This window comes from Anopheles ziemanni, chromosome 3 (assembly GCF_943734765.1).
Source record: "Anopheles ziemanni chromosome 3, idAnoZiCoDA_A2_x.2, whole genome shotgun sequence".
NCBI lineage: Eukaryota > Metazoa > Arthropoda > Insecta > Diptera > Culicidae > Anopheles > Anopheles ziemanni.
Genome location: NC_080706.1, coordinates 1844136 through 1856451, shown reverse-complemented (window position 1 = coordinate 1856451; position 12316 = coordinate 1844136). Strand labels below are relative to the sequence as shown.

At 42.9% G+C, this 12316-nt stretch overlaps 4 protein-coding genes across 4 annotated transcripts; all 4 read right to left on the bottom strand.

The window, feature by feature from the left end:
- Window positions 1-1902: 1902 nt before the first annotated feature.
- LOC131286844 (carboxypeptidase Q-like) lies at window positions 1903-3598 on the bottom strand. Its single transcript, XM_058315847.1, has 3 exons — window positions 2317-3598; window positions 2124-2249; window positions 1903-2063 (listed from the first exon to the last, which is right to left on the bottom strand). Exons 1-3 carry the CDS (start codon window positions 3516-3518, stop codon window positions 1928-1930), a joined length of 1464 nt encoding a protein of 487 aa, XP_058171830.1. The 5' UTR covers window positions 3519-3598; the 3' UTR covers window positions 1903-1927.
- Window positions 3599-3874: 276 nt separating this feature from the next.
- On the bottom strand, window positions 3875-5589 carry LOC131289149 (carboxypeptidase Q-like). Its single transcript, XM_058318356.1, has 3 exons — window positions 4303-5589; window positions 4107-4229; window positions 3875-4028 (listed from the first exon to the last, which is right to left on the bottom strand). Exons 1-3 carry the CDS (start codon window positions 5475-5477, stop codon window positions 3875-3877), a joined length of 1452 nt encoding a protein of 483 aa, XP_058174339.1. The 5' UTR covers window positions 5478-5589.
- Window positions 5590-6183: 594 nt separating this feature from the next.
- On the bottom strand, window positions 6184-7786 carry LOC131289147 (carboxypeptidase Q-like). The gene is made up of 3 exons (XM_058318353.1): window positions 6612-7786; window positions 6416-6538; window positions 6184-6337 (listed from the first exon to the last, which is right to left on the bottom strand). Exons 1-3 carry the CDS (start codon window positions 7784-7786, stop codon window positions 6184-6186), a joined length of 1452 nt encoding a protein of 483 aa, XP_058174336.1.
- A 216-nt stretch (window positions 7787-8002) lies between these two features.
- Window positions 8003-10233, bottom strand: LOC131287168 (probable RNA-binding protein CG14230). Its single transcript, XM_058316194.1, has 4 exons — window positions 9989-10233; window positions 8997-9924; window positions 8369-8934; window positions 8003-8296 (listed from the first exon to the last, which is right to left on the bottom strand). The coding sequence occupies exons 1-4, from the start codon at window positions 10179-10181 to the stop codon at window positions 8088-8090; spliced, it is 1896 nt and encodes a 631-aa protein (XP_058172177.1). The 5' UTR covers window positions 10182-10233; the 3' UTR covers window positions 8003-8087.
- Between the last annotated feature and the right edge of the window lie 2083 nt (window positions 10234-12316).

The window sequence follows — 12316 nt, the reverse complement described above, 5'->3', positions numbered from 1 at the left end:
AACATAGCAATGAATGGTGAATACTAACAGGCAAAATGATCCAAAGGATGGGAGTCGATACTATTTATTAAACTTTGAGGATTGTTAAATCGTAACGTTTCCGTTGAAACCGAGTTCCATTGCACTCACTTGAGGAGAGCCAGAAAAAAAGACGAAATAAGTATCGTAATAACTGTTCAAAACAACAGAGAGAAAGTACCATGCAAGCATGTGACTCGATAGCCCACCCACCACCATACGCTAGACCGAATGGGTAAATGGGAAGGCAATGTAATCTCTTCGATTGTTACACTATTGAAATGATCTATGTGGTTTTCAAAATCTCAGCGAATTGTTCTTTCAAAAACTGATAGGCACAGGACACTCTAAACAAGGGGAAGATCACGCTCTGATCACACTCCACTCTTTTCTCACCCACCTTGTCACGATGCATTTCCACCGCTACCATTACCACCACCAACAACAACAACAAACAATCTAATCAGGCAGAATTTCCACCAACCAATATAGGTTTTATCTACCGCAAACAGAACAGCACTTTTAACTAGTACACTAAGCGATGCAGAAAGATATGTATATTTAGCAGATGTATGAGTATGCATGGCTTGGAAAACAGCCTGATATTATCATTCGGAATTCAAACGTTATCGTCAAACAAGTCGAATTGATCGAAGATGCCGAATGATGCAAAAAAGTTTTGACTTTTCTAAGTGTGATATTTACCTTTACACATATATTAAATAGATATATAAAAGCAGAATAATATTACGCTGTACACTCAAACTCACACAAACCGACAAACACGACCGCGACACTACTATTCATCGCCACAATTAGTAAAACAACTGAAAAGTAATATTCAGCAATCGATGCGCAACAAACTCTACCAAAAAAACTCAACAAACTAAACCAAACAGATTAAACGTACAAAACTAATATCACTGCATGGAATACGAGATAATGGTTTACTATGGAACGAACTTAGCGAAAGAAATAGAAGATAACAAGACAAGCAAGTAGAGAGCATAGAACAGGAAACACTAGCCTAGTCAAACAGCGATGGGTGTAATTTCGCAACATGGCGTCAACAAACAAATCAATCTCCAATTATTGCATAAATATATACATAAATATATATATACTTAACAAATATACATACATAGCTAGTACGTCTATTCCAATTTTTTCTTGATGCGCTGACCACCCAAGCGCCAGTTCTACAGTGTACTTCTTTACGTGTATAGAACAACAACAAACAACCCCAGTGGAAAATAAAATCTAGAGTTACGCTGAAATTGTACGATTCAGTTACATCCAACTTCATCTACATACTAAATGAATAACTAAAATGTAAGAAGACAAACTAAGCTCCGAACGAATGTGCGCGAATCGAAAACGGTAGTCTAAAGAAAAGAGAAACACTTAATATATGTTTGTTAAGTTATCATGATGATGAAGATGATGATGATAATGATACGATTCATAGAGAAGAAACACATGTTAATAGTGTCAAGAAACGAAGGTGGGTGATTGTAAATGATTTCAGGTGTTGTTTTACTAGTTTGTCAAGTTTGCAATACTGATAGAATCTGATAAAACTAAAGCATGCAAACATAAACCCTAAAGAAAATTTAAATGATTCAGGCAAAACAGCAGAAGAAAAAGGATTACCATTCATTCCCCTATCCTACAAACACCATGCACCTAAAGATCATCCCGCTGGAGAATTGACTCATTCAATGGTGAACAAACAGAAAGGCATAGGAAGGAATCGCTGCAACAACAACAAAAACCATTAGAGTATATAACTAAGGTAAAGAGTAAATATGAAAGGAAAATATAAAATGCAATAAATAAATAAATTGATATGGTTTCTTTATTTACCGCACACACACACACACACACACACACATAGTCAATGATAAACTCATGGGTGTACATCCTTGGGCATGGAAACGCTCAAATCGGCAACGACGTACGCGGCAGCCGCCCACAGGGCAGCACATTTGTCCAAATTCTTTGGATCTTCCACAGCCATGGTATCACCAGCAGAATGATGGAACCTAGAAAATGAACATGATTAATCGATATTTGAACATATGCCTGTATAAAGTCGTTCTCACCAAAAATATTTCTCATTTTTGTTTAACAATGAGGCTCCCGGGAAACCACGGCTGGTCCAATGGCTTATGTCCGGACCGCCATCGGTTGGTGTAGCAAACTCGGTTGCGTTCAGCGGAGCCATAAGTCTGAAAAAAAATTACATTTATTTATTATCAGTACAAAATCATTAGGAATATTGGCATTCATCATTACTTGACGATCTCCCGAAAGATGCATTCGGCATCCGCATTGCCAACAAAATCAAGCCCCTTTGGCTCAAACGTTCCGATGTCCGATTCAAAGAAGAAATTGAACTCTTTAACCTCCTGCGCTTTGTGTGCTTCCTTGTAGGCAGCCCCTCCGTAGAGCCCTTCCTCTTCGCCCGTCCAGAGAATAGCTCGAATCGTGCGTCGAGGACGCAATCCCATTGCCTTCAGGTACGTGAGGGCCTTCCACGAGATTAAGGCACCGCCTCCATCGTCCATTGCACCAACACCAACGTCCCAGCTGTCCAAGTGTCCCGAAACTATGACGACGGAAGTGTTCGAGACCGTCGTGCCAACCAGCTCCCCGATCGTGTTCCTGGAAACAACCGGTTCCATCGGACGATCTTCCATCTCAAGATGAATCTCCATGCTCTCTCCACGGCGGTACTTGCGGAGCAACATCTGGGCATCCTCCACGGTGATGCACGCAACGGGAATCTTTTTTACATCATCCTGATAGTGCTGCTGGCCCGTATGAGGCGATCCGATCGAAAATGGGGTTATTGAGCGTACCAAAGCGGCCACGGCACCTTTCCGTGAAGCGACCGAAGCAGCCTGACTACGATAAACAACAGTCCGTCCGTAGCCTTCCCAGGCCGGAGAAAACACCACAATCTTTCCACGCACCTGCTCCGGTGGGATGGCTTCAAACTCTTTGAACGATTCTACCGCCAGCACCTCGGCGATGATCCCTCCCCGAGGAGTGCCGATGGTGCTGCCTAGGCCCAACAGGGGCAACACTTTGCGGAAGGGCTTAACAAGCTCTGCGCTTTCGTATCCCCGTACCCAGTGAGGTACGGTCGCATTTTCCGTGTGGACATTTTCCAACCCATCAGCTTGCATTTTCTGCACGACGTAATCGATTGCGTTTTCCAGCTGCTCACTACCAGCGACTCGCGCTCCAAAGGTATCGACCAACTCCGCCAGGGCGTCCCAGGTGCGTCCAGAAAATTCCCCGTTGACGATTTTATCGACGATCTTGTTGACGATGGGTTGATAACCCCGGATCTCCCGCAGCAGAGCATCCGGCAGTGTACAGCTTCCATCGTGTGGATTGCTGTAACTGTCCACCCTATTATCGGCCACTCCAGCAGCGCTCAAGCTGATAAGCGCTGCGGCAATCCCTAAGGAAAGTATTCCACAAACCATTGTGCTGGCAGCACGATTGAAATTACACAAAACGAACGGCTTCACTCGCGATCTTACACAAACTAAACGATCTTCTACAATTACGCCGCTTATCGCTTCATTCAGAGCCGGCACGGGAAACATCAACTGATGCTCGTTGACAGCAGCCTCCGCTAACAAAAATTAATCTGCGAACGAGATCATCATGTGTGCACTCGGGAGACATCGGGAAAGATGTTTGTTTACGTTTCTCTCAGCCTTTTTCTTGAATTACTTTCTTTCTAACTCTTTACGGATTTCCGTTCCATGAACCACATTATTGGTTCTTTATTATTGATCATAGTAACATTGTCTAATATGCTGCTTACATCATTGCACTACAATGCCCTGGGACTGTACACAACAGGAGCTTTTGGTATATCGATGCTCAAATCGGCAATAACGTAGGCCGTCGCTGCCCACAGGGCTGTACTTTTATCTAAAGCTTCCGGATCTTCCAGCTCGATCGTATCGCCTTCGGAATGATGGTACCTAAAAAGTTATACAATCAGAATTACTCCACTGTTGGAAATTTACAATAATATGATGCATATGTAGCCGTTCACGTACCAAAAGTAATTGTCATTCTTATTACGCAACGAAACTCCCGGAAATCCACGACTAACCCAATTTCCGATGTCGGATCCAACGGTACCATTTGTGTAGGTAAACTCCGAGAACCCACGCATGAGTCTACATTAAAAATGATGGACAATATATTACCATATTTTAAGGAACTCTTCTCCGTTTTCCTCGAAGAGCTTACTTGGCAATTTCTGCAAAAATGCAACGAGCCTCCGGGTTGCCGGAAAAATCGAGCCCAGTAGGCTCGTACGTTCCCGAGTCGGATTCAAAAAATACGTTAAATTCTTCTCTCTCATCTGCTGCGTGCTGCCTCTCGTAAACACTCACTCCCTCCAGACCCTGCTCTTCGGCTGTCCAAGCAATGGCTCGGATTGTCCGTTTCGGGCGCAACCCCATGGCTTTGAGGAAAGCTACAGCTTTCCATGATATGAACACGCCACCAGCATCATCCGATGCTCCGGTGCCGACATCCCAACTGTCCATGTGTCCCGAAACCACTACCACGGACGTGTTTTGGACAGTCGAGCCTTGCAGCTCACCAATTGTGTTGCGCGAAATTGTAGGTTCAAGGTTGACCGCGTCCATTTTTAGATGCACAACCATACGATCTCCGCGACGGAACTTTCGAAGGAGTAACATTGCATCTTCAACTGTGATTGCAGCTGCCGGAATACGGCGCACATTGGGATCATATCGAAGGGTGCCGGTGTGTGGAGTCCCGATCGAGAACGGCGTCATGGAACGAACAAGTACTCCAATAGCTCCCTTTTTCGCAGCGACTGAAGCCGATTCACCTCTATAAATGCCAGTTGGGCCGTAGCCAACCCATGCTGGTGCAAAAACTACTATTTTACCCTGCACTTGTTCCGCACTAAAGCTTTCGAATTCTTCAAACGATTCCACAGCGATTACTTCGGCCATAATGCCTTCAGGCGGTGTGCCGACAGCTCCGCCCAAACCAAGCATGGGCAGATTCTTACGGAACGGTTCAACCAATTGTGCCCACTCCCGACCTCTTTCCCAATGCGGTACAAGTGCGTCTTCAGTGTGGACATTCTCGAGTCCATCGTTGATCATTTCTTTGACGGCGAAATCGATGGCATCCTCCAGTTGCTTCGAACCGGTCAACCTCGGTCCAAACCGATCCGTGAAATCCAGCAAACTTTCCCATGTTTTACCAGCAAACTCGCCCGATACAATTCGTTCGAATATTTGATCCACCACCGGTTGGTATTGTTTTATTTCCCTTCGAAGGTTCCTTGGAAGGTCACACTTCTCATCGACAGCTGATACGGGGCTTAGAGAAACTGCTATTGCGACAATCACTACAAATAGAAACACTCGACCTCGTTCCATCTTACTGAATAATTTCGAAGAGACTAGTATTGTTCACACCGATGGTCTGCTGTTTTATGCGAACATAATCGGTGAGTAGTATATGGCACAGCCAAGATAAGACAAAATTTGAATACCCTTCTTGAGCCGAGTGTACAACTCAAATCTTGACTATCAATAACCACACTTCAGGTACAGCTTAAAGATAACAAAATCAATGAATTGGCAGATAGGAGTTATTGCTTTGAAATTCTACCAATAAAGTGACTACCGTGACATGAAATAGTGAACTAATGTTACCCTTTATTACCCAACACATGCTTAACACTTGCTAAACTTTTGTGACGAACTCTTCTTCATCATTTTTTGTATGGACGAAAATCCTGAACATCGCTCGTAATATTTCTCCGCTCATTGCTCGCCTCGATGGAACATTGCTTTATGAGGACACAAGCGTTATCAGGTTAATTAGATTAACATATCAATTTAATTGGCCAATTAGATACCATTGAGTAATGTGACGTACACTAGGTAAGATAAGACAACATTTGAATACCCTTTTTTAACCGAGTGTGCCTCCGTAAAATCAAAACCTTCGCTAGCTCAATGATAACCAAATCTGTTTTAGATAAGATAGAAGTTGCAGCTCTGAACTGAACCAATATACATTCAACCATGTTTATTGAACAGTATAACAAACTCTATTGATTTTGCATTCAACATTGCACTACAAAGCATTAGGACTGTACCCAACAGGTTCTTTTGGTATATCGATGCTCAAATCGGCAATAACGTAAGCCGTCGCTGCCCACAGGGCTGTACTTTTATCTAAAGCTTCCGGATCTTCCAGCTCGATCGTATCGCCTTCTGTATGATGATACCTAAAAAGTTATACAATCAGAATTACTGCTCTGTTGACAATTTACGAAAATATGATGCATATGTAGCCGTCCACGTACCAAAAGTAATTTTCATTCTTATTACGCAGCGAAACTCCTGGAAATCCTCGACCAACCCAATTTCCGATGTCGGATCCAACGGTACCATTTGTGTAGGTAAACTCCGAGAATCCACGCATGAGTCTGCATTAGAAATGGTAGATAATATATTACCATATTCTAAGAAACTGTTCTCCATTTTCGTCAAGGAACTTACTTGGCAATTTCTGCAAAAATGCAACGAGCCTCCGGGTTGCCTGAAAAATCGAGCCCAGTAGGCTCGTACGTTCCCGAGTCGGATTCAAAAAATACGTTAAATTCTTCTCTCTCATCTGCCGCGTGCTGCCTCTCGTAAACACTCACTCCCTCCAGACCCTGCTCTTCGGCTGTCCAAGCAATGGCTCGGATTGTACGTTTCGGGCGCAACCCCATGGCTTTGAGGAAAGCTACAGCTTTCCATGATACGAACACGCCACCAGCATCATCCGATGCTCCGGTGCCGACGTCCCAACTGTCCATATGTCCCGAAACCACTACCACGGACGTGTTTTGGAATGTTGAGCCTTGCAGCTCACCGATTGTGTTGCGCGAAATTGTAGGTTCAAGGTTGACCGCATCCATTTTTAGATGCACAACCATACGATCCCCACGACGGAACTTTCGAAGGAGTAACATTGCATCTTCAACTGTGATTGCAGCTGCCGGAATACGGCGCACATTGGGATCATATCGAAGGGTGCCGGTGTGTGGAGTCCCGATCGAGAACGGCGTCATGGAACGAACAAGTACTCCAATAGCTCCTTTTTTTGCAGCGACTGAAGCCGATTCGTAACGGTAACGACCAGTTGGGCCGTAGCCAACCCATGCTGGTGCAAAAACTACTATTTTACCCTGCACTTCTTCAGCACTAAAGCTTTCGAATTCGTCAAACGATTCCACAGCGATTATTTCAGCCATAATGCCTTCAGGCGGTGTGCCGACAGCTCTACCTAACCCGAGCATGGGCAGATTCTTACGGAACGGTTCAACCAATTGTGCCCACTCCCGACCTCTTTCCCAATGCGGTACAAGTGCGTCTTCAGTGTGGACATTCTCGAGTCCATCGTTGATCATTTCTTTGACGGCGAAATCGATTGCATCCTCCAGTTGCTTCGAACCGGACAACCTCGGTCCAAACCGATCAGTGAAATCCAGCAAACTTTCCCATGTTTTACCAGCAAACTCGCCCGATACAATTCGTTCGAATATTTGATCCACCACCGGTTGGTATTGTTGTATTTCCCTTCGAAGGCTTCTTGGAAGATCACACTTCTCATCGGCAGCTGATACGGCGGTTAGAGGAATTGCTATTGTGACAATCACTACAAATAGGAACACTCGACCTCGTTCCATCTTGCTGAACAATTGTAAAGCGACTAGTATTGCTCCTTCTACGGTACACTGTTTAATATGAGCAAAACCATTGATTGATGCAAGGTACAGACAAGATAAGACAAAATTTGAATACCCCTCTTCAGCTCTGTAAAACCTAAATCTTCGCTATCAATAATCGCACTTCAGGTGGAGCTCAATGATAACAAAATCAATTCTTGGGTAGATAGGAGTAATTGCTCTGAAATAATGCCAAACGTGGCATGCCCCAGTACAATACGCTATTATATCTTATTTACCTGTTTATTTTCCAAGCAATACTTCATTTTCGTAGAGTCCTTTTCTTCATCATTTTGAAAACTCGTTTCGAATTAGTTCGAACGATTTTCTCCTCACGTTGTCGACGCTTCTTGAATATTTTACGAATATCCTTAACATTGCCCTTCGTTTCCTCTGCATTGGGTTCTCTTGTTTCACCTGTAGCAGATTCTCCAGCAGGAACGGAATGAATGCCGAAGAATTTTCGTCCTTCTATAAAAAAAAAGCAAAAATGTTCAATGCTGCTGCTGTTATATCTCCCCAACTTTATATTCCGATCATTACCATCAAAACGAACGTCATCGGGAAGAAAGAAGAAGTTTTCCTTCCAAATTCCCTGCCTGGAGTAATAATACCCAGCCTTTCGTTGTGCCACATTTTCCCTCCACGATTCATCCTTCTCTTTATCATTCTCTTTCGTTTGCTTGTTACTTTTGCCATCTTCAAATTGTTCCATCCTGTTCTTATGATCTTCGACAGCTTGGTTTTCCTCTTCACTGTCCGACGACTCATATTTAAACTTGGCATCGCTTTGAAGAGGCATCTCTTCATCAGCTTCATAGACATCCTCGTTGGTGACTTCCGCGCTCGGATTATCTTCAGCAGGTCTACCAAACATCGAGAGCAGACTAAACCCTTCATTGTTATCCGTTCTCGCCGCGGAGCCTTTAATTGAGTTCAACAGTTCATCGGAAACGACGTAAAACTTCTGTTCCGATACTTTATACTCCTCTTCTGGCCGTTCAGCCTTTTTCAGCTCATCCATGTTTACTGGCTTTTCTGGCGCTTTATCTTGATCAGTTTTTTCTTTTTGAGACGGGTCGAAGCGTTGCATTTGTGGAGCTTTTTTACTGAAAACATACACTTCATGAGCACACGTTCGAACAAATTTATCAATGTTGTGATATCATACCTGTCGTTACGTTTTTCACCCAGAGTTTTTCCCGTCACATTTGATAGGATTTCCAGTTGCTTTCGCCTATCCTTATCATTTATGTTCTCCTGAGGTTTCCGTTCACCTTTAGTCTTGTCGTCGTGATCGAGAAACCGCGAATCCAAGCGAAATCTGTTGTCTGCATGGTACGTTGTTTGCATTTCGTGAAGCTTTTGTCCCTCCTGTCCTTCCAGTTGATTGCGAACCGAAAAGTTGCCTTCAAAGCCATCATCATCATCTTGGCCATTGAAAAGAGATAGTTTCGGTTTCGTTGACGAGCCTTCCTCGTCGTCTTCGTCATCGCTAAAAGCGATCTTACGCTTGTTGTTCACCGAATCGCCCGAGAGTGCACTTTTGATGGCGTTTTTCTGCTGCTCGTAGGCAGTTTTCAGTTTGGTCAAACCTTGCTTACGCTTCTCATCGGCTATACGAGCTTGCTCTCCAAGCTTTTTACCCTCCGATTGTTTCTGACGAGATTTTGATCGATCAATCACGTCTGCTACCTGACCCGTGATGGGAATAATTTTCAGTTTGCCATGCTCGATGTAAGTTTCTTGGTTCCACTTTCTCACAAGCTCACCTTCCGGTTTTGCAATCGGCTGTCGATTGGTAATCGTTTGATTGCCTCGACTAGGTTCTTCTTCATCTTCACTTTCTGATTCTGAACTTTCCGAAGAACTGCTTTCATTCGATTTCGATATCGTAGGCAACGTCGGCAACTTTTCGGGAGACTTGGCAACATTTTCCTCAACAGCTAATTTTTTGTACGGCTCCAACGAAGCAGCAGATTCTTTTAGTGCCTCTGCTTCTTCTCTTTCCCGTTTCAAACGGTCTAAAAATGATTCCTTTGCTTTGGAGACGTTCAAATACACACCTTTATATTTCTGCTCGCTAAACTCTTTGATACCTGTTGATTGAATTGCAAGTTACTCTTCACTGAACTAAGCATAGTTTCGTCACCGAATACTTACAACAATGTACAGTATAATCGTCTGCCTGCAATGTAACGAAACCGAAGATATCAACCACATCGCTGGCCGGATTGGACTTCTGTTTAATTTCTATCGATTCAACAACACCGTAAGCACAGAATTCTGCATTTAGCTCTTCTTCGGTAGTCCCTTTCGGGATGTTTCCGACAAAAAGACGATGTGATTTCAACATTTTCTTTAATTATTTGCAAACGACACTTTATAGATCTGAGATCTTTGCAATTGTTTTGGTTAAAAGCGCACGTGTGAAACCGGCTGTCAATATTATAGAGATGGCAGAATTCTATCGGAATGGTACCATTTGACAGCTCCGAATCAGATTAGATTCGGTTAGAACTCAAGCTTTTACATGATTCGTATAATTGCATACATTCCGGCGCTTTATTTTAAACAGACTGAACAAATGCTCGTTAAGTTAACGTAATTTTGGCCTAGTGCACAAATGTTTCTATCTAGTTAGTTATAGTTAGTAAACAATATGTAACCAGATGGATAATTTCAAAGTTATGAATAATTTTCATCAAGCATCATGCATTTAAAATAAAGAGGCAAACGAATGTTTCATGAAATGTTCATCGGCCTTCATGGAATGTTTATTCAAATTTACTATGTACATCTGAACAAAGTCTTTTTTCTAGGATGATGCTTACGAAGGGTGAGCCTTGGTCTCAAACACGGAACCGACTTATTCCTTCAGAAAATTCAGACACCTAGCATTCGACCAGAAAATCATGTTACGCTGCAAAAATAAATCATTTTCGGGCAACACGCATTCCTTCTCTCTCTTCGGGTCCGGTACTATTTGATAAGTATAAAAAACATATTAGATACCAAGCGATAGAAATGAAAAGGCTATCAAGCAATGAATTGAATCCAGGTACTCTCTTTATTTAAAATGATTTTTAGCTTCTCGTGACTCGATGTCGATGTTGGTGTGGTCAAAAGAAAAATCTTTTCCCTTTTCCCCTGATGCATCAGGATCACACAAAACGATCGTTGCTCCCTTTTGCTATCCTTCTGTGTGTCCTTGCACCTTTGACGAAGGTTCCTTCAAACGCTTACCTGAACTGCGATTCTTCGTTGGAAATCAGTTAGCAGCAAGCAAAAAGGATATTTATGGACACCGGGATACCTTCGGGTCCTTTGTCGCTCGAAGCACCATTGCCAAAACAATGATGATCAATTCCCTGTACGGTACGGCGCGTCCTTCGTTGAAGTGGGTGCTGGGTTGTTTGTCACGGTCGGAGATCTTTGTTTGCGATTTTCTATTTCATCAGGACTACTTGAATCTCCTGGTTGGTAGTCCGCTCAAGCCGCGCCCCAGGGGTCAATGTTTTTAAAGTAGATGTCTTATCATGTCTTAGGAAGCAGTTAGTTAAAATATGTTTGTCTGTATGAAGGATTGATTAAAAACTATGTCTTTAGCATTTAATATTCACGCTAGGACTGATTACTGAGGTAGAGACAATTTTACAAAACTCTGGCCAAATTTCAACTTCCAAAAAACATGCATATATTGTTGGAAGCATACTTTCCCAAGATTTCTTCGTATTTGTCCGTTTTCAACAACCATATTCACCATCCCGGTAGGTTTCTATGGGTTCTTAGGAATAGACAAGAAAAATGAGACCCTCCGGTCCTCCTTCCCGGGTCCTCGTTTATGTATTTCCTCATTCGATACGGTCCTTTCCTGTGGAGGATCCGATGTGTTCGAGGTTTCAAAAGGCACACTCTATTCATGAGTTTGCCAACGATCATTTTTCGTCCTTTTCTCAGTACGCTTAAAATGGGGAAAAAATATATGCGGGTAACAATAGACGACGAGGTTCGGTTAAACATCCTTCAACTCCAGTTATTTGTTGGATGCATACAATTCGAATGAAAGATGCTTTAAAAGTCCATTAAGGAGCACAAAGCATAGACACGTTGTATAGGATGCCCGGTTCATCGCGATGCTGTACTTTCTTCCCATTGGTCCCAATCATCTGCTGCACGGACCTCATGCCGTGCGAGAAAAAGAATATCATAAGCCACTCTACGATCATTGATGGATGAAGAACTTTGGTCCATGTAAGAAAAAAAAAACACTCCATTAAAAGGTAGAAACTTTATGAAACTAATAACCTTTGGTTACGAATCAACATCGGTACGAGTATCTTTAGCTGCATTTTCCTCACTTATGGCACATATCATCTTCGACCCAATAAACCAAACTAAACTTACCATCCGGAGAACGCAAACGATCCGGATGGTGCGATGACGGACAAATAGAAATTGACAAGCAGCCGATTTAATGAAGTGACAGTC

Bases quoted from the DNA above. Each gene is read 5' to 3' on its own strand.
- LOC131286844 (XM_058315847.1), bottom strand. From the start codon at position 3,518: ATGGTTTGTGGAATACTTTCCTTAGGGATTGCCGCAGCGCTTATCAGC. The intron at 2,250-2,316 runs GTAATGATGAAT...ATTTTTTTTCAG, and splicing joins ATCTTTCGGGAGATCGTCAA to ACTTATGGCTCCGCTGAACG. The intron at 2,064-2,123 runs GTGAGAACGACT...TTCATTTTCTAG, and splicing joins AAAAATGAGAAATATTTTTG to GTTCCATCATTCTGCTGGTG.
- LOC131289149 (XM_058318356.1), bottom strand. From the start codon at position 5,477: ATGGAACGAGGTCGAGTGTTTCTATTTGTAGTGATTGTCGCAATAGCA. The intron at 4,230-4,302 runs GTAAGCTCTTCG...TTTTTAATGTAG, and splicing joins ATTTTTGCAGAAATTGCCAA to ACTCATGCGTGGGTTCTCGG. The intron at 4,029-4,106 runs GTACGTGAACGG...ATAACTTTTTAG, and splicing joins AAGAATGACAATTACTTTTG to GTACCATCATTCCGAAGGCG.
- LOC131289147 (XM_058318353.1), bottom strand. From the start codon at position 7,786: ATGGAACGAGGTCGAGTGTTCCTATTTGTAGTGATTGTCACAATAGCA. The intron at 6,539-6,611 runs GTAAGTTCCTTG...TTTCTAATGCAG, and splicing joins ATTTTTGCAGAAATTGCCAA to ACTCATGCGTGGATTCTCGG. The intron at 6,338-6,415 runs GTACGTGGACGG...ATAACTTTTTAG, and splicing joins AAGAATGAAAATTACTTTTG to GTATCATCATACAGAAGGCG.
- LOC131287168 (XM_058316194.1), bottom strand. From the start codon at position 10,181: ATGTTGAAATCACATCGTCTTTTTGTCGGAAACATCCCGAAAGGGACT. The intron at 9,925-9,988 runs GTAAGTATTCGG...TTCAATCAACAG, and splicing joins CGATTATACTGTACATTGTT to GTATCAAAGAGTTTAGCGAG. The intron at 8,297-8,368 runs GTAATGATCGGA...TTTTTTTTATAG, and splicing joins CGATGACGTTCGTTTTGATG to AAGGACGAAAATTCTTCGGC.